At 46.0% G+C, this 23,630-nt stretch overlaps 4 protein-coding genes across 7 annotated transcripts in view; 2 read left to right on the plus strand and 2 right to left on the minus strand.

The window, feature by feature from the left end:
- Nucleotides 1-660: 660 nt before the first annotated feature.
- On the minus strand, nucleotides 661-5,767 carry Rexo5 (RNA exonuclease 5). Its single transcript, XM_018008506.2, has 4 exons — nucleotides 5,607-5,767; nucleotides 5,401-5,549; nucleotides 2,633-3,395; nucleotides 661-2,565 (listed from the first exon to the last, which is right to left on the minus strand). The coding sequence occupies exons 2-4, from the start codon at nucleotides 5,514-5,516 to the stop codon at nucleotides 1,246-1,248; spliced, it is 2,199 nt and encodes a 732-aa protein (XP_017863995.1). The 5' UTR covers nucleotides 5,517-5,549; nucleotides 5,607-5,767; the 3' UTR covers nucleotides 661-1,245.
- zpg (zero population growth) lies at nucleotides 3,772-5,651 on the plus strand. The gene is made up of 2 exons (XM_018008510.2): nucleotides 3,772-4,550; nucleotides 4,607-5,651. Exons 1-2 carry the CDS (start codon nucleotides 3,897-3,899, stop codon nucleotides 5,138-5,140), a joined length of 1,188 nt encoding a protein of 395 aa, XP_017863999.1. The 5' UTR covers nucleotides 3,772-3,896; the 3' UTR covers nucleotides 5,141-5,651.
- Nucleotides 5,768-5,773: 6 nt separating the features above from the next.
- On the plus strand, nucleotides 5,774-16,139 carry ndl (serine protease nudel). The gene is made up of 15 exons (XM_089466915.1): nucleotides 5,774-6,475; nucleotides 7,144-7,290; nucleotides 7,362-9,608; nucleotides 9,671-10,719; nucleotides 10,780-11,256; nucleotides 11,310-11,643; nucleotides 11,704-12,799; nucleotides 12,861-13,030; nucleotides 13,093-13,206; nucleotides 13,307-14,090; nucleotides 14,153-14,344; nucleotides 14,404-14,876; nucleotides 14,957-15,248; nucleotides 15,309-15,416; nucleotides 15,474-16,139. The coding sequence occupies exons 1-15, from the start codon at nucleotides 6,457-6,459 to the stop codon at nucleotides 16,030-16,032; spliced, it is 8,061 nt and encodes a 2,686-aa protein (XP_089323041.1). The 5' UTR covers nucleotides 5,774-6,456; the 3' UTR covers nucleotides 16,033-16,139.
- Nucleotides 16,140-18,166: 2,027 nt separating this feature from the next.
- Nucleotides 18,167-23,630, minus strand: part of MCU (mitochondrial calcium uniporter) — a 45,341-nt gene continuing 39,877 nt past the window's right edge. For 3 of the 4 annotated variants that reach the window (XM_018008230.2, XM_089466918.1, XM_089466919.1), the window contains 6 exons: nucleotides 23,210-23,548; nucleotides 19,642-19,873; nucleotides 19,462-19,567; nucleotides 19,303-19,404; nucleotides 19,039-19,242; nucleotides 18,167-18,972 (listed from right to left, as the gene is read on the minus strand). In XM_018008230.2, coding sequence (XP_017863719.1) covers nucleotides 18,721-18,972; nucleotides 19,039-19,242; nucleotides 19,303-19,404; nucleotides 19,462-19,567; nucleotides 19,642-19,873; nucleotides 23,210-23,548 — 1,235 coding nt within the window. In that variant the 3' untranslated portion in view covers nucleotides 18,167-18,720. The remainder of the gene's footprint in view (nucleotides 18,973-19,038; nucleotides 19,243-19,302; nucleotides 19,405-19,461; nucleotides 19,568-19,641; nucleotides 19,874-23,209; nucleotides 23,549-23,630) is intronic. The other variant, XM_089466920.1, reaches the window with a different exon arrangement.

The following is a 23,630-nucleotide window of genomic DNA, read 5'->3' on the forward strand; positions in this document are numbered from 1 at the left end:
AGTGAGGTAGGAAATTTATAGCTGTTATCAGACAAACACGCACACAGACACACACACAGAGAGCGAGGCAGCCCGCGGGAAAGGCACGAAAACAAACAAGAATCGGGAACTAACGAAAACTAGGTCAAACCCCAGTACCCGAACCACCCGAACTGCCGAATAATTTCGTAATGAATTTTACAACAAATTTTAAAGCTGTGAAAAATTATGGAATAGCGAACATTACTAAACACTTGGAAATTGGAATATTCAGGAAATACACAAGATGAAGTGCTAAGAAAACACACATTTCAATGGAGGGGCATATATTATAAATAAATGTCTATAATTTAGTAGCTGCTAAAGCGCAAAGTCAATGCATATACATCGATTCTAAACAAAGGAAGTTGTAAAACTATTCACCAATTTTGAATAATAAACCAGATTAAATATTTATTTTTATTAAAATTATTCCTTTGCTTTGATTATTTATTTATTTGATATACATACTTTTCACACATCCTTCGCATATAGATTTATACGAAAAACAAGATACAATCCTAAACGAGAGAGGTGCGAATAGTATTCAAGGAAATGTCAACTACTATGTAACTCAAAATGCAAAATTACATATATATTCATTTCATTTCATACACATACATATATAGTAAACAACAGGCATTTTAGATAACAATTATTTTTATTTATTTGAGGATTTCATTAGAAAACGTGTCACTGTTCTGGCTACCGGAACCAACTATTGATTCTTAATTTGATTTACAAACAACGTGGATTTATGGGCTTGCATCGAAAAAAGTAAAAATTTAAGCTTTTTGTCTTTGGGTTTTTCTTAGATTTTTACAATTTTTTTTGTTTGTGGAAAATTTAGTCCTACGTTGATACTGTATTCTCGCTCTTGAAAATGTACAAATGCTAAAAGTATTTTTTCTTCTTTTCTTGGGGTTTTTCCATTTTTTTTTTTTTTTTTTGTTTGTTTGCATTACATCAGATGGAAATTACAGCTAATTTGCGTTCAGCACATTGCTCACTCTGATGCGCTGCGACATGTACCAAAGGTTTGTGCGAAAACTAGACGCGAATTTGTGGATTCTTGGATCGTTTGATTGTTTCATTGGGAATTGGGCATTGGGTTTGTATGCTACCTTTCTCGGCTTTCTATTCTATTCTACTCGTCAAAGCATTTGCGTATATGTGCATGATTCTATGTAGAGTGTGTGCGGGTGGGTGTAGCTAATGCTCGCCTGTTTAAGAGTCTGCAGCTGCAACCGCGGTAATGAGAGGGCTCTTTGCGATGCCATTGCGGCGTTTGATGGCAAATTTGGCTACGCCTTTCTGACACTCAGTCGAGCCGCCCATGAGCACCATGAGTAGCCCATTGTGGGCCATTGCGTTCCAGACTCGTTCAATAAAACTATCTAATTTGGCAGCAGTGCGCTGAGCACTTTCCAGCACAAAGTCCTGCTCGGGCACCAGCAGATTGGCAATGGTCAGCGCGTTCTCCAGCGCGATTTCGTTCACCTTGCGTACAGCTTCCTTGGTGCTGGACACCTGGTGCACGTAGACCGTCTTGCAACTGTCCTTTGATGCAGCCTGCTCTGCCTTTCTGATGACCTCCTTCAGGCCAGGCTGCAGATCACCAACAGTCACGATAGCCGTGCGCTTGTCCCGCTTGGCTGCATGGGCCAACAAATTGTTTTGTAGGCCATCGCCGCTGGCGGCTCGAATGACGTCATAGATGCGCTTGCGCTGTGTGAGAATCTCGTCGCCAAACTCAATGCTGTTGGCCAGCTTCTTCTTGACCAGCTTGAGTGTGGCGAGTGAATCTTCAATGGAGTCATGTCCATCCTCGTGCTGCTGTATGCTCTCCTGCAAAAATCGTTGGGCCAGGTGCTTGAGCTTGCTCTTGCGCTTCCGCACGCCGCTTATGTTGAAGCACACACTGGTGTCTATCACATACGGATGCATCATTCGCATGGCATTCAAATCAGAGTTGAGCGATTGGCCAACCAAAATTGCGTCTGGCGGCAGCAATTCGGATACCTCCCGCTGCACATCCACCAAAGTCTTCGTCACAGACTGCATAATGTCAGCCGTGATGCCCGAGTATTGCGTTAGGTAGTCAGTGATTTTATTCGTGGGACGCACCAACGTCTCATACACGGTCTGATATTTTTCATCCACTATGGAAATACGCGTCAGTTCGTTTTCTCCGGTTATTGTGCGACACATCTCGCAATCAACGCCGTACATGGGACTGCGATCGGTAACTGGAGCATATGATTTTTTTGTAAACTTAAACGACCTGAATCGGGCGTGTAGCTCGCCCTGCAGTGGTATCGGATAACCCTCGTCGACCAATTGCAATGCGGAGAGCAATAGTTTTGTGCGAGGAAACTTGTCGTCTGGATGTAAATTGGGTGCTTCTGCTTTTGTGGACGGCGACTGTTTCTCAATGGGGAAAATCGCCTTTACGAGTAGCGTGGGATCCTTGTTCAGTTCTACAGCTGATTCCAGTGAGCCGTGCTCGTTAATCAGCTTCTGGGCCTGGACACTGGTAAGGGGAATCTGAAAACAAAGTTAAGCGATAACAATTAAATTCAGCTCGTTTAATGAAAAATTGTCATCGACTGACCTGCGCAATTGTATCAATGATCCTGCCCTCCTCATGCGGTGGCAGCACCACCTCAAGCTTTGTATCGAATATCCTATTGGTAGCCTCGAAACGGCTTTCATTCGACATATAGTGGTAGAGCGATAGGCCATCCAATATTAGCACCACGCTGTGCGATAAGCTCTGGAACTTGTCGGCACAGCACCAGCGATCGGGTGCGCATGGACTCTTCTTACCAATGAGCGCTGACATCAACAGATGCTGTATGTCTGTAAGGAATATGGGCGTTCGTTCCTCCTGAGGTATTTCGAGAAGTGCACGTCGGCCCATGTCACGTAGATGCACGCCTGGCACACTCTCCAGTTCGCGCTTGCGACGACGCAGATCCGTGGACAGAGACCTGTATTGCTCCTGGGTGAGTGTGGCCGGCATGTCGGCAAGCGTATTGTCGCCGCCTGCTGAATTGTGGCGACTGCGCTTGATTTCTGGCTCATCGTGGTCCGCCTCACCAGCATCGGCGGTGGCAGCAGCGTCCCCGCTGCTGTCTGCAATAATAGTTAGACGATTCCGTGTCTTTCGCTTGCTGCACACTGTGATAAAGCCGTCATCCACCTCGTCTTCATTTTCGGTATCGCGATGTTTCTGCTCTGCTTCATGTAAGCGATCCCTGTCGTTCAACTGTATTAGATTTGCCAGCGCTGCCAGTTTTTTCTTCTTCTTCTCATTGCGCTCCTGCTGCTTGGACGATTGTTGTTCCTTCATCTTCATTCGCCTGTTGGATAAACTGCACGACACAATAGAGATGAAAACACATGTGAGTTCTATAGTTTTTCTGATTCGTTCTGGGAACAAGTTCGAATGAACCAGCTGTTGCATGCATGTTAATGCTAACATGTTGCCCTGCTGCTGTTAAAGTCATACTATTTGCCAATACCTCGTTTTAAAATAATTAATTTGTCAAATATATTGTTTTGTTGAATAACGAAAATAATTATTTTGTAAATAATATTCCGTCTGGCATTCAGATGAATATAGAATTGATTAGGAATTATTATAGGTTTACACCATTAACAGAAACGATACCTGAGGAGCAGCAACTCAGTTAACAGAACTGCTCCTCAAAAAGCGTTTACAGAAATGCGCATCTGTAAACGCAACAGTTGCTGAACCCTAACTACATTAACCGTTATAATGCCGCGTGTTTTTAAGAAATTCTGCGAATGAGTTCGGAAGAAGCGTTCAATTAAAATATTTGACGGTGCATATCAACTAAATAGTGCCAAATATGTATACGGCAGTTAAGCCACTTTCGAAGTATTTGCAACTGAAGTCGGTTCGCATTTACGATGGCATTTTCACATTCCACGCTAAAGTAACTTGCGCCCTTTTGTTGGCTTTCACAGTTTTGCTATCTGCAAAACAATATTTCGGTGATCCACTAATTTGCATATCGAACATGAACGACAAGGACTTTGTAAACTCCCATTGCTGGACAATGGGGATGTATATTATGAACTACGAAGATTACGAATTGGCGGACAAACAAGAGAAGAAAATTGAGAGGGATTATAAGAACCAGTTTCTTCGAGCTGAATTTAAGCCTAAAATGGATAGTAATCTACTACATAACGCGGCTCCCTTGACTGCGGATCCTTCAATTCCACAAGAGCGCGTCTTTTTACGCTACTATCAATGGGTGGTGCCCGTCCTGTTGCTGCAATCGATTATCTTCTATCTGCCAGCATTTCTGTGGAAGATTTGGGAAGGCGGACGCATGAAGAGCCTCTGCTCCAATTTGGATAATGTACTGGAATCGAATGAGAAGACTACAGCACATCTACGCAAGCTGGCCAAATACTTTACCAACGACTACCAGGACACACACTTCCGCTATTTCACTTCCTATATATTCTGTGAAATTTGCAACTTTGTAATTAGCGTAAGGTCCAGCAACTGCTTCACCGGAATCTTTAGTTAATTAGAGTTTCATTCCAGATTGTCAACATGCTGCTGCTGAATGTGTTCTTGGATGACTTCTGGTCGCGCTATGTGAAGGCTGTGGCTGCAGTGCCCGCCTATAACTGGGATGAATGGAATCGCATCACGACGCACATATTTCCCAAAATAGCGAAATGCGAGATATTGAAATTCGGCTCCAGCGGCACCCTGGAATCCATTGACAATCTGTGCCTTTTGCCGCTGAACAACTTAAATGAGAAAATCTTTGTTTTCATGTGGATCTGGTTTATTCTAATGGCCGTTTTGGCAGGCTTGAAGATCATCTATCGTCTGGTCATCATTTTCCATCGCGGTCTGCGCTTTCAACTGCTGCGCGCGCAAACACGCTTCATGCCCCAATCGACATTGAAACGCGCCATTGCTAATTTTAGTTGCGCCGATTGGTTTATGCTAATGCGTGTCAGCAACAATATGACTCGCGAGCTATTTAGCCAGCTGATGGAGCTGGTCTTTGACGAAAAATTCCCCACTAACAAGCCAATTCCAAATGCGGACGACAAGTTAGCCTGAACCACTTTATAAACCCATTTTCTATTTACTAAGTACTGGTCGCATTGCGGGCTATATAGTTACGAAGAATGACTATAAGTTAATTAATTTTTGATATTGATTTACAAATACTCGATATGAATGAATTATCGAAATCCTAATTCTTACGTTAATTTTCAACAAAATAAGTAAACTGAACGAGTTATCGATTATTTTGAAGAACCTTATTAAACTGCTTATTTTAAAGCTATACTTAATTTATAACGTTTGAAATAACTCACCATTCGCTCTGGCTCGACTGAGAGTATAGAATTGTACCGCACATCTTGCTCACCCGTTGTGTGAGGTGAACTAATCGCAGTAGTTGATAAAGCAGACACTTTACTGAATTTTGCATCAATTTTTTGTGAGTGATTTCTGCGTTATAAATCTAAATAATAATGAAGAATGATTAATTGGTAAATGAATATGTAATAGATTTACTTACAAGAAATCTGATAATAAAATTTTGATTTGGACTATTTCCTCGGAAGTTTTCATGGAGGTTTTTTTATTAACGGGTATATTTATTTGCGTGTCTGTTTTTCGAGGTCTTTAACTAAAAAAATATTTTTGTTGTACGTTTTTAGTGTACAAAATTTGTAAAATGACAACTGAAATCCAAAAATATCAAGGCTTGCTCGACCCCAACAAGGGGCATTGCCATCCAAAGCAGAAGAAGAAACCCAAAGAACCCAATTGATACTGAAATTGATGCGTTGTTGGTTGGCCTCTGGTGGGTGGTTCGTTGCTCTGTTGCCATCGCCATTCCCTTCAACTTGCACTCTAGACGCATTTTTGTGCATCGCTCGCAATTTCAATTGCAATTTTCATTAACCAAAAAATTGTAAAGTTCAAAACATTTTGTACACAGCACAGCAAAATGCGCCACCATCAAAGTGGGTCGCACACAAGCTGATCCACTTTCCGAATGCTTCAAAAGCGGGCCCGGCTCCGTCGATGTCTTCAGTTGCCGCTTGGAGCGCGCGGAAGTCGCTCGCATTCGAAATCGTCGATATTCAGTTAAATCGTGTGCTACCACATAGAGCCGGTCGGTCCGCCAGCCCAATTTGGATTATTCGCTTCCGATTTTTGTTTAAGTGAATCGCTGTAATTGGATCCTTCTACTTTTTTTTCTGTGTTCGTCTTCTGTGTAATAAACAAGTGTAACAAAGTGAAATATACAAAAATAAAATACAATCATATCAGAAATCTCAACTAGAAATTGTGTAGTGTATTCAAAAATATGCATAGAATAATTTAATAAGATATATTGTTAATAAGTATATCTAACTAAAATGAGTCAAAGTTTGGATGGTATGTCAGACTTTGCATTAAAAATATTTAAATATAAAACTAGATCTTAATAGCATTAATTATCCAATATATAGTTATGTTCTTTTCTTAATCTCCATAAAAAAAGTTTAAGTACTTGGCAGCTATTTAAGCTTATGTTTTCATTTTGTTCAATTTCCACAATTTAGTGCATCAGCATTTCTTCAGGTTGCGAAACTTCTCTGCAGAGAACTCGCTGACCAAAATGTATAAATAAAAAGAAATTGAAAATATTTTCGATAAAAAAAAGTGTTGAGTTGTTGTTGTTTAAGTTAATAAGTTGTTAAACATAATTCAATGCACAGCAATACTAAAATGAGTTCAACTCGACTCCTACAATATATGACTGCATACATTGTATATGAGAGGGCATCGACTGGATTATACCCTGCCTGTGTGGGCGACGTTTTTGATAAGAGTAATAAAATTAAAGTTCAAGAGTCTAGCTAAGAGCGAGGAGAGAGCGGGAGAGAGAGAGACGGAGTGGGAGACAGAGTGGAAGAATCAGGGGAACTGATACTATATGTCATAGAAAGCTGTTCAGCAAAGGAATTACAATCCTATAAAGAATAGAAATCTCTAGCAAATATAGCCCGACCTTATAGATTACAATTCTAATTGAATCACTGCAATCTATTACGCTTTCCCAGAACTCGAAGCGAAGCGTTTGCCGCGTCTTTCACGCCGGGGCTGCACTGCTCGGCTGCCTTATACACGTATTCTGATCATATCCCTGGTGGTCATAGCGACACTACTCATCTCACTCATCTATTATGGCATTGTGCTGGAGCGCATGGGTAAATAGAGCAGCAACAGCTTCAGACGAATAATATATATACATAAATATTGCATAACTCCTCAAATACAGATCGCTTGCGTCAAATAATGTCGCTCAATGAGAAACACGCGCGTCATGTGCAGCCCATTGATGAGAAGGCGATCGTAATAGGGCCGCAATTGGAACCTTTTCGTACACCGCTGAGGAAAGCTGATTCCGAGCCGATTGCAACCAAGAGCGAGGAGCAGCTATTGCGCTTAAAGCATTTGCGCTTCAAGTTTCGCTTGAAGCGCTTGAAGCTTCGATCGCGACGCAGTCTGCAGTCTTTAGATTTGCTGGATCCCATCCAGCTGGAGGCCAACATGCAGCAGCTGTATACCAGGATGCGCAACAAGCGAGCCCGGGCAGTTTTGAGTCAGCTCGAAACGGAGTATGTAAGGTGCAAGAAGCAGACGCCAGAGAATTGCATGTCGGCTTTCATGCGCATGTACCAGATGGCCAAGGAGGTAACCGAAAAGGTGGACAAGATGAAGGAAATCATTCGGGATCATCTGGGCTCACACAGCGTCGAGTCGCACGAGTTTGAGCCATATGCTCCGGCCAAGGCGACGACGAACGCAACAGTCGATCAACTGCAGGAGGCGACGACTCCGCTCACAAACAGCAGCGCAGCTGGCGATGGAGACAACGAGGAGACGACGACAGTGAAGCCCAATAGGGTCAAGATAAAACCAGCGCAGATCAGCTGGATTATCGATGGACCCGGACACGATGAGCAGGAGGCGTATGTGGAGAATACGCCCAGAGCCATGTTGGACCTGAGCAACGGAACGACAACCACTTTCGCTACAACAACAATGGAGAGCACCTTACCTACGACAATGATGGACATGGAAACAACAACAACAACATCTACTGGTAATAACAGCTTCACTAGGGTTTCTCCATCTCCGATAGCTTCGACAACAACCTTAGCCTCCTTTACTAGCACCACCAGCCATCATTTGTCAATTCTAACCACTGAGGGACCCGAATCGGACAACATAACAGATCAAATCACTTGGATCTTGGATCGTTTCGATAAGCCCAAAGAGATCGTGCACACCACAGAGCGAACCATGGATAAAGCCACCATAGAAACCACTATGCCACCTAGCATCGAACATGACTCAGCGCCATTGCACTCCGATAGCCATATGAAAGAGCAAACTACCAGAAAGTCGACGACAGATGCACCTGCACCACTGGCAACCACTGCCAGAGGACTGAATGAGACAACAACACACAAGAGCATAGAAGATCAAGAGGTGGAGAGTACAATACACACGAGCACCACTCCCACCACTACCGCAATACCCACTACAACACTCCATACAACCACAACGACCGTGGCTACAGATGGCGCCAACCACACGCCCTTTCCGACTAAGCCCAAGCCAATCAAAATCAGTTGGATAATTGACGGCTATGTGAACAGCAATGAGGAGAGTAGCACAACTCAAGCGCCAACCACTGTAGCCACCACTCGCACGACCACGCCAATCACCACTGAGAGTGCAACTGAAGTCGCGTCGTCACCTACATACCCACCTACAACCATTGAGAACATTGGGACTGACACCACCGAACTCACACCCACTGGCATCACGACTGAGAGCACCAATCGAACCACCATCACAGACACCACTGAAGCTGAAAATGTGCTGAATGAAACTACTCAGACAGCTGCCACTGAAGCTACATTTGAGAGCACCACTCACATAACCACCAACAACTCCTCTGGGTGGGCAGCTGATGCACATCCATTAGATAATCCATCGAGCATGGAAAATATGATAATTGTTACAGCCCAAGCCCCGGCTGTCACTGAAGCCACCACCAGCAACACCACCGAGAGCACCACTCTAATAACCACGGAAGTAGCACCTCAGGTACATCCTTTAGACAATCCCACGAGCATTGAAAACATGGTGGTTGCAACAACCGAACCAACAACCGCCGTAGCCACTGAAACCACCACAGAGAGCACCACTGAAGGAGCGCGCGGAGTGCACCCGTTGGATAATCCAAGCAGTATTGAAAACATGCTGGACAGCTTTGAGCGCCATGAGGAGGAGAAGCCGCTGATCCATGTCCTGCCCAGCAACGACACTTCAAAGTCTGACGAGTCGGAGAGTTTGGACATCTATGATCGAAAGCATTGGCTGAAGCAGTTCGAGAAGGATGCAGCACCGAAGCAGGACGAGCTCATCGAGACATTCGGCACTGCGCAGGACACTGAAAGCCTGAAGCAGCTGGGACCCAAAATAAATCCCGTCAGTGGCAAGGTGACAAACGGTAAAGCTAGCTCGATACTCCCTTGATAAACTCTCATTTATATTGAATCTCTGTTCTTGCAGCTGCCGATGCACAGCTCATCACCATATGCGAGCACTTGTCCCGCAAGCTGCAGCTGAAGGCAGCCGCCGAGGCAAAGGAGGCGGACAGCAATGAGCCGTACACCGCCTCGCCGACCGTGCAGTTCACGAGTCGAGCGCCTGGCGGATTTCCGGTGTCTGGCGAGACGATGAAGGCCTCTGCCCAGTTCATGTTCAATCCGAGCTTCGGCATGCCCAGCATACCCGTCTGCTTCTATATGACTCCTGCCAACTTCCGCATGCCCATGTGGTCGGCCACGCCCTCGTTTATGGGCATGCAGGGCGCCCAGTTTGGCGGCTCATCGAATGCGGGTGGCATCTTCTTTGTGCCGCAGCAGTTCGGGCCGTCGGGCAACTTCTTCGGTGGCAGCGCCGGCACAGCGGGCGGTGCGCAGAACCAGCTGCCCAACATCTTCTCGAAGAACGCCTCGCCGCAGAAGCAGCCCAACGGGCAGCAGCAGCTCTACTGCACCTACATGCAGAACCAGCAGGGCCAGGCGGCACAGACGGGCAACATGACGCCCAACAACCAGGCGGGCTTCTCCAATGCCAACTTCAAGATGCGCCATGCCAACCAGACGGGCGTGGCGCAGCGCAGCCAGATCATCTACGCCTCCTATCTGGGCGTGCCGCAGCAGCCGCAGGAGCGCTTCAAGTGCCCCGAGGCGGAGCAGGTGGCCTGCTTTGGCCAGAAGCAATGCATTGCCGCTTCGCGCTGGTGTGACAACGTCGTCGACTGCTCGGACGGCAGCGATGAGTCGGCCTGCACCTGTGCTGATCGCTTGGACGAGGATCGGCTGTGCGATGGCTACGCGGACTGTCCGATGGGCGAGGATGAGCTGGGCTGCTTTGGCTGCGAGCCACTGGCGCACTCCTGCTACGATAATGCCGGGGAGTATGCGCGCCACAATCGCTCCACCTTGTCCATGTGCTACAGTCGCTACGAGCGCTGCGACGGCGTCTTCAACTGCCTCAACAAACGCGATGAGCAGCAGTGCAGCCTGCTGGTTAGAGATGTGGCCAATCCCATGGTAAGCTGAAAGCGGAGTCTCTAGGGTAATCTGACTGCCACATTTCCCTTTCGCTTTTAGTCGCATTCAGCCACCGCCTCGGAGGGCTTCCTGTATCGCAATCATCAGGGCGAGTGGTATCCGGTTTGCAATAATGGCGACAGATGGGCCGCCGATGCGTGCGAAGTGTCGGAGCACGGGGAAGCCACTAATGTGACCTTCAAGCAGCTGAAGCTGCCGGGCCCATTCATTGAGCCATCGCTGCACGCGGGCATTCACTTTGCCCAGGCCTGCCAAGGACGCAATGACCAGGAGACGCTGCTCGACCACGTTGCCTATGTCAAGTGCCCGCCCAGGCAGTGCGGCCTGCCCAGCAAGCCGAGCGAGAGCGTGCGCTCCAAGCGCTCTAGGCGGGCGCCCATTCAGGATAAATTGGAATCGGGCAAGAGTCGCATCGTCGGCGGCAGCTACGCCGCTCCCTTGGAGTGGCCCTTCGCAGTGGCCATCTACCGGGATGGCAAGTTCCACTGTGGCGGCACCATCTACACCGAGCACTGGGTAAGCTCTCACGAATCTCTCAGAGTCTCTGCTAATCAGCCTCTGGCTCACAGATCATCAGCGCTGCCCACTGCGTGATCAACTTTGGGAAGTACTACTACGAGGTGCGCGCTGGACTCTTGCGCCGCACCAGTTACTCACCCGCAACGCAAATCCAGCCCGTTTCGCATGTGGTGGTGCATCAGGGCTACGAGCGGCGCAGCATGCGCAACGATCTCTCCCTGCTGCGCGTGGCAGCACCGCTGCAGTTCAATCGCTGGGTGAAGCCCATCTGCCTGCCGGATGTGGGGCGGACGACCTTTGGCGACGACTGGATCTGGGGACCCGAGGAGCACACGCTCTGCACAGTCGTCGGCTGGGGCGCCATACGAGAGAAGGGGCCGAGCAGTGAGTAGCCAAGCAGTCCGAAATAATAAATGCCATTCCCTTTATTCATGTCTGTTGCAGGCGATGCCATGCGTCAGGTAGTTGTGCCCATACGCAAGGGCTGCACGGATCCCGAGGACCAGGCCTCGGAGGATGTGTGTGCCGGCGAGCCGGGCGGCGGTCGTGATGCCTGCCAGGGCGATTCGGGTGGCCCGCTCTTCTGCCGCAGCGTCACGCAGCCGGAGCAATGGTATTTGGCAGGAGTCGTGAGCCACGGCAATGGCTGTGCCCGGCCCAAGGAGTTTGGCGTCTATACGCGCGTCGCCCTCTATCTGGACTGGCTGGAGCTGGCGGTGACACCGCGTCTGCTGCCAGCACGTCAGCCCCTCCAGCGCTGTCCCGGCTTTACCTGCGTCTGGGGCGGCAAGCGATGCATCGCCCAGCGACGCCGCTGCGACCGCAATGTGGATTGTCTGGGCGGCGAGGATGAGGTGGGCTGCTCCTACAACTTCATACCGGACATGGTGGGCGGCACTCGGCTAAATGTCAGCAGCACCACCGAGAGCGACTATTATCCCCAGGAACAAAAGGGCCCACTTGACCAGGAAGTGCAGCAAACTGAGAACAAACTACGCCAGGATGTGCCCATTGACAATGATGACTTGTTTGCTGACTTAACAACTGAAAACGAGGAGAGTGAAGCGGGAGCCATTACGGAGGAGCAGAGCAACACGCCAGCAGCAGCAGAGGCCACAACCACAGACAGCTCAGCAACAACAACAACAGCAACGACAGCAACAACAACTTGGCCCACGCCCACAGAGGATTTGATGAAGTTGACGGACCTAATAAGCCAACTGCTTGAAGAGTCAACGACGTCCACCCCCAGTCTGGCCACAGCAACTGCAACAAGTGCAACAAATGCCACAGACGAAACAATGGCAACAGTTGCAACAACGGCAGCAACAACAATTGCTGTTGCAGTTGCAAGCACAACTTTAGAACCGACTTTTATAGGCATTGACAGCACAACTAGGCAAAGTGTGCCACAGCCTGCAGCAGCAACGACAACAATAACAACGACAGTTGCCACAACGTCAACCACACAGGCAACCACAACAAACAGCAGCCAAGTTCAAACGGAGAAGCCATTGGCCAATAAGTTTATTTGCCAGAAGTCAGCTAAGAAGGAAAACTTTTGCCATCGATAGATTAAATCATTTGTTCAACATTTGCAGATTGCCACAAATCATTGATCGGCTGCATCGCTGCGATCGCAAGGTGGACTGCGAGGATGGCACCGATGAGCTGGACTGCAGCTGCCGGGACTACCTCAAGGGCAGCCTCAACGCGCTCATCTGCGACGGCAAGGCGGACTGCGAGGACTTGACTGATGAGCAGAATTGCGGTAAGCTCAAGGTGAACTCGATAAGATGAAGCACTCAAGATCCATTCCCGCTCCAACTGCAGGTGGCTGTGGGCCTGATGAATATCACTGTGCGCTGTCAAAGATCTGCCTGCCGCTGGCCAAGCGCTGCGACAACGTCGTCGACTGCAAGTTCAATGAGGACGAAAAGGATTGCTGTGCGTAAGCGAATGCTCAGCCATGCTCTCATCTGACTAATGATTCTCTCTCTCTCTCTCTCCCTCTCTCACTCTCTCTCTCTCTCTCTCACTCTCACAGTTGCCCTGACCAATGGCCATGACGTGCACTTCGATGCCCATCAGAAGCCCAAGTTCAGCAACGTCGGCATCTTCTCCAAGAATGCGCATGGACTGTGGCGCGTGGTGTGCGCCCACGAGACGGGCTTCCACGAGCACCAGGCCAAGACGGCGGACGCTGTGTGCGCTCTGCTGGGCTTCAGGGGCGCGCACTACTACAACAGCACAGAGTTCGTTAGCCAACGGCAGATGCAGCCCATCACACCAGAGCTGGCCAAATCCCGGGCTAGCAGCGATCTGCGAGCGCTAATGCGTGACAATGCGCAGCTGTCCAGCAATGAGCTGGAGCACTCCCACCAGCAGCAGACGCTGCCCGGCCAGCAGCGAGCGCGCGTGCTGCCCAGCAAGTGCCTGGGCATATATGTGGAGTGCAATGCCCGCTCCAATGCGACGCTGCCGCTGAAAACCTTCAGCGCTGGCCAGGCGGTGACGCCTCCGCCCGCTGAGCAGCTGCCTGAGCTGCTGCCCTCTATCCAGACAAACGTGCGGCCATATGTGCACTTCAAGCCGCTGCTGCCGCTGCAGGTGGTCAACAAGAAGGATGAGATCATGGATCACCTGGAAGCGTTGATCAAGAGCAAGAACAACAAGACGCTGCTGGTGCAGGAGCAGCTGCACGAGGCCATCGAAGATCTGCATTGGCCCTGGCTGGCGGATGTCTATGTGAACGGCGAGCTGTGGTGCTTGGGCGTTCTGCTGGACAAGCACTGGCTGCTGGTGCACGAGACCTGCCTCGCCGGTTTAAGGTTTGTGCCATTGTTAATCTTGATCTTGGTCAAGTTGTAATACCCTCTTCCTTCCGGCACAGCTTTGATACACACTACATTAGCGTCCTGCTGGGCGGCGGTAAGACAAAGCGCTCTCTGCACCGCAGCAACCATGAGCAAATACGTCGCGTGGACTGCTTTGAGACAGTGCCTCGCTCCAATGTGCTGCTCTACCACCTGGAGCAGCCGGCGAGATTCACGCACTTTGTGCTGCCCACGTTTCTGCCAGAGATGTGAGTAAATTCAATTTATGGCCACATCCACAGTCACTCAATCCCAATTTCTCTTCCAGCTCTGCTGAAGACGAAGTCGCTCCGCACGAATGCATCAGCGTGCTGCACGATGATCGCACGGGACGCATTAAGACCGTGGCCATTGCTTCCATCACGAACGACAGCAGCTGCAGTTCCTGCTACCAGCTGCAAGAGCGCAAGCCGTCGAGCAACCTCATGCGCATGCTGAATCTGAGTGCCGAGGACATGGCCTCCATATCGGAAGAGGTGGAGCTGGTGAGCGGCGTGGCAGGTGCCAAGTCGATGCCCGCCCTGACCACATTCACCAGCTGCACGCAGTTTGGCCAGCGGAACCAAACGAATCTGCAGAGCCAGCCCACAGATCAGGGCGTGCTGGTGTGCAGGGATGTGCACACTGGCTGGTATCCTGCGGCGATCTTCAACTACAACAACACCAACTGCCGCAGCTTCAGGTCGCCCTTTGCCATTAGGAAGCTCAACGAGGCCTACAAAATGCTGCAACATGTCATAGGTATTGCCCGAGCAGAAGTTTCTACTCAGAGTAGATTACTGATATATGTATATGCATGTGTATATGTGAATCGCCCTTAGATCATCCGCATTGCAGCAATGTGCTGGCAACGCCCCCTTGCGCCACCCATCGCTGTCCGCTTGGCGCCTGCCTGCCGCAGTCGGCGCTCTGCAATGGCCGCAACGACTGCCACGATGGCAGCGACGAGGATGAGGCCAAGTGCCGCGAGCTCAAGCAGCGCTGCGGCCCTGGCGAAATGAAGTGCCGCTCGAGTGCCAAGTGCGTGCCGAAGAGCAAGTTCTGTGACCATGTGCCCGACTGCGAGGACATGACGGATGAGCCCACCATATGCAGCTGCTTCACCTATCTACAGTGAGCTATATAGACCTCCCTTATACTTTTGTATAAGCCTATTCACATCTCGCCCTCTAGAGCCACGGATCCCTCTAAAATATGCGACGGCAAGCGGAACTGCTGGGACAAGAGCGATGAGAGCTCGGTGCTCTGCAACTGCACTGCGGATCACTTCCAATGCACCTCGTAGGTCGACTCGAAAGGTGCAAGATTAATCTGAACTCTAATGAATTTCTTCGACAGCTCGGATGATTGCATTCCACGCGACTTTGTCTGCGACAAGCAGCCCGACTGCCCGGATGGCGAGGATGAGCTCTTCTGCTTTGGCCTGGAGCATCCGCTGCTGGACCAGCATGAGGATTACTGGGCGCAAACGGAGCACGGCTACCAGAAGCCGAGCATGCAGTACGGCCAGGTAATTGAGCAGTCCTACGGCATTTGGCACACCAAATGCTTTCCCAAGAGCAAGCCGCCGGGCATAAACGAGGTGCGTGAGATTTGCAAGAAGCTGGGCTACAATCCCGATCGGCTGCCCAGCTATCGCCTCCTGGACGACGCCAGCAATAAGCCGCAGCACACCTTCGAGGTGCCTGATAGGCGCGGACGCGTCTTCTCCAACGAGACGGTGGTGGGCAAGTACCGCGACTCCACCAAGGCGGTCATCATCAGCAAATTCTCGCCGCTGCAGCTGAACGAACAGTTGACGCTCTTCCTCAAGCCCAGTCGAGCCATTGCGGAGCTGGTCCGATGGAACGCCACGGACTCGAATAGCTGTTACAGGCTGGAAATACGTTGCGTCTGAATATTGAATAGCCCCATAATATATAATAATCCCATAATATCCCCATCTCCTCGTTGTACTTTGTACGTTTTAGTAGCAAATAAAACGAGTATTTAGCTAAATATTTATATGTTGTTTTTTATTTTCTTTTTATTTTAATTTTATTTATTTTTTAATCAGTTTTCTATTTGTTGCATAATTTTTTTTATTATGTATTTCGCTTGTTTTTAATTTATTTATTGATTTATTAATATGTATTATTATTTTTTGGTTGTTAATATTCTTGAAGCTGGGTTCCTGGAATTTTTCGTATTATATATAACAAACAAATTTATTATGTTTATATAAATGTAAAAAATCGCACGTTTTGTTTTCATTTTTGTTTTTCTTGTTTAGTCAAATTTTAAACAATTGAATACTTAAAGCACTTAGCATAATTTTTTTTAAGTTTGGTTTTTAGTTTTGTTAATTATAAATTCGTTAAAAAGATTTAAGATTGATTTCTTGTTTGTTTGTTTGTTTTTTTTTTTTCGAAAGAAAAGGTACTTGAGAATCGTGAATATAATTATCTTAGGAGTAATTAAACACCATTTGGGGATTAGTCCGGTTAGTGGTGATGTACATTTAACAATATATATTTGAGATTTGTAACGAGCATCTTTGGGCTTAAAGAAACTTCTAAAGAAGGCTGGGTATAATTGGTTTATACAACTTGTTAGAAATATTATAATTTTTATAAGTCTTTGGCGCTGATTATAACAATATAAACATGGGAATACTCTTCTAGGTTTAGCTAAATAGTGGAACATAAATAAATTTTAGGGAATTTTTAGAGGCAAATACTTTAAAAGTTATTTATAGGAGAGCTTGATTTTTAATTAAGTTTCAGTTTTTCTTTTATCATACAAAAAAACAAGTTTTTTTATTTTATAATTTCAAATTGAATCACAAATGTTTTTGAAAATATTTGTATTATGTATGAACAATACTTAGGCTAGTGTGTTTAGTTAGTGTGTGTTAGTTTTTCGTTTAAATGTGCCTATGTTTTTCTTTAAGTGTAGTTTGCGCATTGTAAAGCTAGACTAAAGTGTGGCCTTTAAGCTTTCGGGTGTGAGTGTCAGGGATTTGATTTAATATATATGTATTTATATGTGTGTGTGTGTATAGTACAGTAGTATAGTAGATAGAGGCATAAAGTTTTCAACACAACCTTTTTCGCAATTCTAAGTTCAGAGTTATAGAAGAAAGCGTATAACGGTAAAAATGAATGGCCAATTGCCAAAGCCTAGTTGCTTATACTAAAACTGAATCTAAGCTGTACTTGCAGCCATTTCCATCATATTTATGATTCTACATATCGTTTACGTTGTCATGAAACACAGCAGTTTATATATTTACATGTACAATTTGTTGTTGTTTGTCTTCTTATATAATTTATAAGTACCTACCCGATATTAGTTGCTGTCACTAATTTAATGGCATCATTATCATATATCGTATTATTTTAAGAATTCGTAAACTTTACTAACTACGAAATGTTGTGGGTTAAATGTTGTTGCTAAAATTCTTAATGAAATAGTTGGTGCGTTTTTATTTACAATTTGTTTATATATATTTTTGTATATCTGTATCTAGTAGTTGTTAACGTAAGTAGTTTAGTTTAGTTTAGTTAGTATTTGCTAAGTAGGTATATTAAAGCTTAGGAAGTTAGTAGATTTCACTGCAAGTTTTCACGATTTTCCACCCACTGATGAGCGCCGCCTCTTCAAATCAAAATATATATTTATCATAGGTGGTTAAGTATATGTCGTTCATTTAGTTATGTCTAGACTCTAGAGTTTCATTTATTTATATTTTTCCTAAGTGTGGCAAATCTCGGCAGCTGTCAATTTCCTTAGTTAAACATAGAGAATTTAATTCTTATGATACATTTACTCTACAGCCGTAAAATATGCCAAGGATTTTATTGAAATTGGCCTCAGCCCAAAGGCTAACTACGATTTGTCCTTGGAGTAGGCTAAAGCAATGTAGCCTTCCCAAGGTCGATTGAAATGGCTTCAGAACAAGCATTTTCTATGCATAGATCATAGGAGAGAGTTCTATTCAGCTCAGCGACTCGCCACGTTTTCATAATAAAAATAATAGTAAAAAAATATTCAATAAATAATTCATATATATTTCACTAAAAATTTTCACAACACGCACAAAGTAGTTGAGGCTTAAAACAAAAATTTCTTTTTACTAAATAAATAACTAAACAAAAAGTAAACAAACACCTTAAGCAGATGACGTCATTTGTGAAATTGTTTTGTGCGCATTTGTTGGCCCATTCGAACTTTGGCTTAGGCTACAAATTAAGCATAACTAACTAAACATTCAGTTAACAGAAAAGGACTTGACGTTCAACAGAAGCATACAAGAGCAAAACATTTAAAATTATAGTAGAGTTTATATAAATATATGTATATAGAGTTGACTATAATTTCGATCACTAAACAAAAACGTTGACTAAATGACTGAGCTGTTTGGCTAAAAGCGTGCGCATGATTTTAAATGTAAGTTTGAGTTTCAGTTTGCATAGTTGGCTACGTCAGCTTTCGTTTCTCTCCCCAGGCTATCGCTGTCAAATCCATTCACTTTTTCTCGCAACTCTCTTGTCGCAGACGTCTGTGGGTAGCACGAGGGTGGTGGAGCCGAACCTCACGGTTCTTAAGTACTCTTCTCTTTGCTCTTTTCCAATCCATTGCTCTCCTCGATGGGCGGTGCGTCCAGCTGGGTGCGCACCAAATGAGCTGGCAGCTTCATATTGATGGGATCGTTAATGCGACTCAGATTGTACTCCAATTCCGCGCTCTTGCGCTTCAGCCGATTGTAGTGCTCGATGTCAAACTGCGCTTTCTTCGCGTTCCTGTACATGTTTAACGAGTACTCGCGGTTGTACACATTCTCCATAATATATTCCTGCCGGGGCAATCAATCAGTGTTACTATCACATTCTTTATTGGCAAGCATGTTCGTTCAACTTACGCGCTTCGTTACACAATAGTAGGCGTACATGGCCATTGTCGTGCCGTAGGTAACAAAATAGGTGACCGGCTCCATAATATCCCAAGAGTATTCCCACCAAGTTAATCGCGCGAGTATGCCGAACTGCACGGACATCAGGCCAAGACCCACCCAGGTCATCATGTTGGTGCGTCGCTCGGCCTTTTTGACCAGCTCCATTTTTTTCTGCCAAGCGATGGTTAGGTTAGTCCAGATCAACTGCTTAAGTGAGCTGAGACAACTCACCTCCTCGAGTGGCTCCAGTTCGTAGCGCAGAGTTTCCAGTTCCTTGGCCAGTTGATTGCTCTTCTCCAGCTGATACTCGCCCACATTGAAGGCCTCATAAAGCTATTCAAGCTACAATTTAACTAAAGATCTTTTGGGAAAATGAAATAATGGAAATACCTGCGCTATGATCTTGCGCACTTCGTCCATTTTGTCAATCTTCTCTATCGTGATCTTTTCACGTTCCGGCGGCTTGACATCCAAATTACGATTATTGATTTGTATGCTGCAAATAAAATTGAAATTGCGATTAAAATCTGAATGGTTTTATTTATAATTAGTTCAAGCTGTGAGACCTACCTAAACTCATCGTCCAGCAAGCGCTCGATGGTGCAGGAGGAAGCAATGCGTACGCCGTGCTTATTGATAATTGCAGCACGATCTATGCCCCGATCCTCCTCCCTCAGCATGGCCAGCAGATGCCCGACCGTGTGCGAGATGGGCTTCAAGGCGAACTGGCAGAGCTCATTGCGACTGGGCAGGCGAACTGTCAATTGTGGCATGCCATTCACATACTCCAATAAGACGTCATCTGAGGGTTAGTTTGAGTGAGAGTAAAAGAGAAAGAGAGAGGGAGAGAGAGAGGGAGTTGGATTTAGTAAAAATTATATATCTTAGTTAATATATAAGAAATCTATTCAGCTACAGCATGTTGGGCATATCAATAAGAAGAGTGAAGAGTGCAAGAGACTGAGAGTGAGAGAGAGGGAATATTATCTACCTACTCAGGCAGATTTTGAAATCATATCAACTACAGAAGATTATCTAAGGTACATATATCACATTTCAAATGAAGAGAGAGGGAGAGAGACAGAATCAGACAGAGTATATATTCTTGACGAATACTTTTTAAGCTCAGTATGCTCGCTCTATCATATTTTCGTTAGCTCTTATTATGGCTTTTATTCGCTTCTTTTTATAATCGAGAAGAGATTGCCGAAAACTCTTTCAAAGAAATTTTTTTAATCTTACTCACAGAGCACTGCATGAAAATGACTTTTAGCCACAAAATTTGCAGCCAAGTGCCGAGTCACGAAGTGTGGCAACTATTCTAACCTAACCAAGCTATAGAGTTACAGTAACTGTGCCAGACTGCATTGCAGTTATTATTATTATTATTATTTTTTTTACTTATATATACATTGTTTTCTTCTGTCTAACATTAATTGCTCGCTGTGCTACTCAAGGTTGTTGAATGCAGTTAGTCGTACGAATTGATCGCTCAGGCGTGACAAACACTTGACGCCTGCCCCCAGGCGCTGTGGCGCTGATTGCCAATGAGCTACAAATGCGCAGATGAGACACAAATGACAGCGCCAACAATTCAATTAGTGTATTATACGCATGCGAATGTGTTTGTGTTTGTGAGTGTGTGTTGCAGTTTTCACTTTGTCGCATGCGTGGGCGCTGCGCTTTTTGTGCAATAACTCTGAAGTGGCACAAAGCGCAGCTACATATAGGCCTTGTATATGTGTAGGTATATGTCTATGTAATTTCTATATATATGCTGTGGCACATGCAACACGCCAAGTGGCCAGCGAAGCAAGCAATAGCAGCAGCAACAGAGGCAGCAGCCCAATAGCTTCTAATAAGAGATTTGCCTCAGTTTAAGCGCATTTACTGGGTCTCACTTGGAGTTGCTGTCTGTAAGTAGTTGCTGTTGCGTTTGTTGCTGCTGTTGTTGTTATTGTTGGCGCCACTGAAATGTGGGTAACTCATCATGCTGTCGTTGTTGTTGGTTGGCCAAGTCCATCGCTCGGTGGTAGCTGTTGTTGTGATTATTATTTTCATGCACTTTGATTTTTTGGGATTTTAAACACATTTGATATGTGTGTTTTATGTTTTCTTTTTTCTCTCTATCTCCTCCAACTTCTACTTCTTTTCTTTTATTTTATATACATATGCTGTTTTGCGGCTTCTGCTTGATTATTGATAGTTTGAGAGTTTTGTGTTAATTTTCAGTTAACTTTCAGATTTTCGCGCTTGCAGACGTGTGTCTCGGTTTGTTGCTCGCCGACTCCAATCGCTCAGAGTCTTACGCACACACACACACACACACACTCACACACGCAGTCTGTAATTGTGCTTTGGTGTTTTAGTGTACGTGGCAAGAAGCTAATAAAAAAAGAAGTAAACCTCAATGCTATAAACCATATGTGGTATAAGAATATAATACCCAACTAGCCAACAAAAACTAACTTAGCCATTTGATGGCTACATAGATGGCCAAAACAAAAGTTCTATGAACCTGTTTGCGTTCGTTCAGCTGTCGTGTCAAAGTGCTGCCACAATTACCATGAAAGCTGCCACAATACACACCCACACCCACACACACACACACACACAGCTACACATTTACACCCGCCTACAACGCAAAAAGTTAAATTTTGCGTACTCTGACAAGCGGCGATAACCAAGCCGCAGGAAACATGAGGAAAACACACACACATGCACACACACACACACACATTCGTTATCAACGACTAAGTTGGGCGTCCTGTCACTGATTTTGTTTTTGTTCCCAGTTGAATTTGTTTGTTGGCCCAGCAAACACTGGCTATAGAGGTATTCAACACGCCCTCGACTAAGCGCAAAGAGAAACATTGATTAAATTCCTGTTACCCTGTGGCAGCGTGTCATGTCTTTGCCCCAACTTTTGGTGCTTTTGCTCTCATCAAAACTTAATAGGCAGTTTCCGCAGGCCCAGCGCACGGTTAACAAGTGTCGCACACACACACAAACAGCACACAAACACACATGCACACACACACAGTCAAACATTTGCAAAGGAATTGAGGTCAAAGTGTAGCAAGCGGAAATGCAATGCGGCAATCAGCCTAGAAATTTGTAACAGTCAGCTTTTGTCCGTGTGTGGCATGTGTGCCTATACGAGTGTGTGTATGTGTGTGTGGGTGTGTGCTTTGCAATTAACTCTCTTTAAGTCGACCACGCGCTGTGCAAATACGGTGCATATTGCAGAGTATTTGCCAGCTTCAGTTGACTCTAATTTAAATGAACTTTGCACAGCTAATTGGATAGGCAAAGGTCACTCGTAGAGCTATTTATATAGACCCATTTTTAGATGGGATTAACCTATTATAGCTGTGGAATAATTTTACTTTCATAATTTGAAATTTGTGAATATTTTAGCGAAATTATTAGACCCAAAAAACTTAATCAAAAGTTTTTCATTTCCCACACTTTTAAATCAGAAAATTCGGTTAAAGTTATTAAATTCCTGTTGCATATATGAACGTGTTCCCAGTCAGTCGCTGCTGAGGCCTTCGTTTATACAGATTGTTGTCGGTTGCGTTTGGCTACGTGAAATTGTCAACTGTTGGCGGGCAATCAAAATAGCTTGGCAACTGCGTTGCATACTTAAAGCCAACGGGGCGTATGCGTGTTACATGACTGCACGAGCTGCATGTCCTGGCGCCCGCGTTGCTGCTCCGGCGCGCATCATTGCAAATGCCTCCCCCTACAATTTGGCTGTGATTTCATGCTAATGCAACAACGTTCAACACCAGCTCAGCAGGTTGTGCGTGTGTGCGTGTGTGTGGCGAATTGGCATTTGAATTGAATTATAACAAGTCAGCTGAACCGTTCAGAAACTGCGTGCATAAGACATTTAAAAGTACGTTTTCAATTAGGCAAGCAAACGAAAGCGCAGAGTGAAAAGCGTGCAGCAAATACACGGGCAGAGCTATTAGCGGGTAAGTTCAGTTAGCACAGGGCGGAGCAGGGGGAGCATTGCTTTGTGCTGCGATTACGCGAATCGACGACGGCGGCGGCTGCGACTGCGGGTCCTTTGTGCTGCACAGGATTGAGGACTGCGACACCCATTTGTACCTGACCGACAGCTACCTACCATTGTGTGGCGCCACAGTCGAAATGCTGCCACCAGGCGTGCGAGCAGGAGCAGCGGTGGGCGAGGAAGTTGAAGGCGTGCTGCTGGCAGTGTTATTTACGAGCGACTGTGGCGGACTGGTGGACTGTAGCTCCCTGGAGCCAACGGGCGACAAATTGGAGTTTGTTGTTGTTGCTGCTGTTGTTGTTGTTGCTGTTGTTGTTGCATCTTCCGGTGCTGGCGTTGTTGTTGTACTCACTAAGCGTTCAATTAGGGCCTGCTTTTTGCCCGTCACGCTCTCGCCGCGCGCTCGCAGCAGCTCCTTCAATTCCCTTAAATTGAGGCGACCAAAATCTTCGGCTGGCAACGGAGCGCGCGCAGCACAACAACAACAAAAAGTAGAATAACGTAAACACAATGAAAAACATAAGAAAAAGAAAAG

This window comes from Drosophila arizonae, chromosome 4, assembly GCF_054131065.1.
Source record: "Drosophila arizonae isolate 15081-1271.41 chromosome 4, UAZ_ARI_1.0, whole genome shotgun sequence".
Classification (NCBI taxonomy): Eukaryota; Metazoa; Arthropoda; class Insecta; order Diptera; family Drosophilidae; genus Drosophila; species Drosophila arizonae.

Bases quoted from the DNA above. Each gene is read 5' to 3' on its own strand.
- Rexo5 (XM_018008506.2), bottom strand. From the start codon at position 5,516: ATGCAAAATTCAGTAAAGTGTCTGCTTTATCAACTACTGCGATTAGTT. The intron at 3,396-5,400 runs GTGAGTTATTTC...TGTGTCGTGCAG, and splicing joins CAGTCGAGCCAGAGCGAATG to TTTATCCAACAGGCGAATGA. The intron at 2,566-2,632 runs GTCAGTCGATGA...CTTTGTTTTCAG, and splicing joins TCATTGATACAATTGCGCAG to ATTCCCCTTACCAGTGTCCA.
- zpg (XM_018008510.2), top strand. From the start codon at position 3,897: ATGTATACGGCAGTTAAGCCACTTTCGAAGTATTTGCAACTGAAGTCG. The intron at 4,551-4,606 runs GTAAGGTCCAGC...GTTTCATTCCAG, and splicing joins TTTGCAACTTTGTAATTAGC to ATTGTCAACATGCTGCTGCT.
- ndl (XM_089466915.1), top strand. The intron at 13,031-13,092 runs GTAAGCTCAAGG...CTCCAACTGCAG, and splicing joins GACTGATGAGCAGAATTGCG to GTGGCTGTGGGCCTGATGAA. The intron at 15,417-15,473 runs GTAGGTCGACTC...TTTCTTCGACAG, and splicing joins GATCACTTCCAATGCACCTC to CTCGGATGATTGCATTCCAC.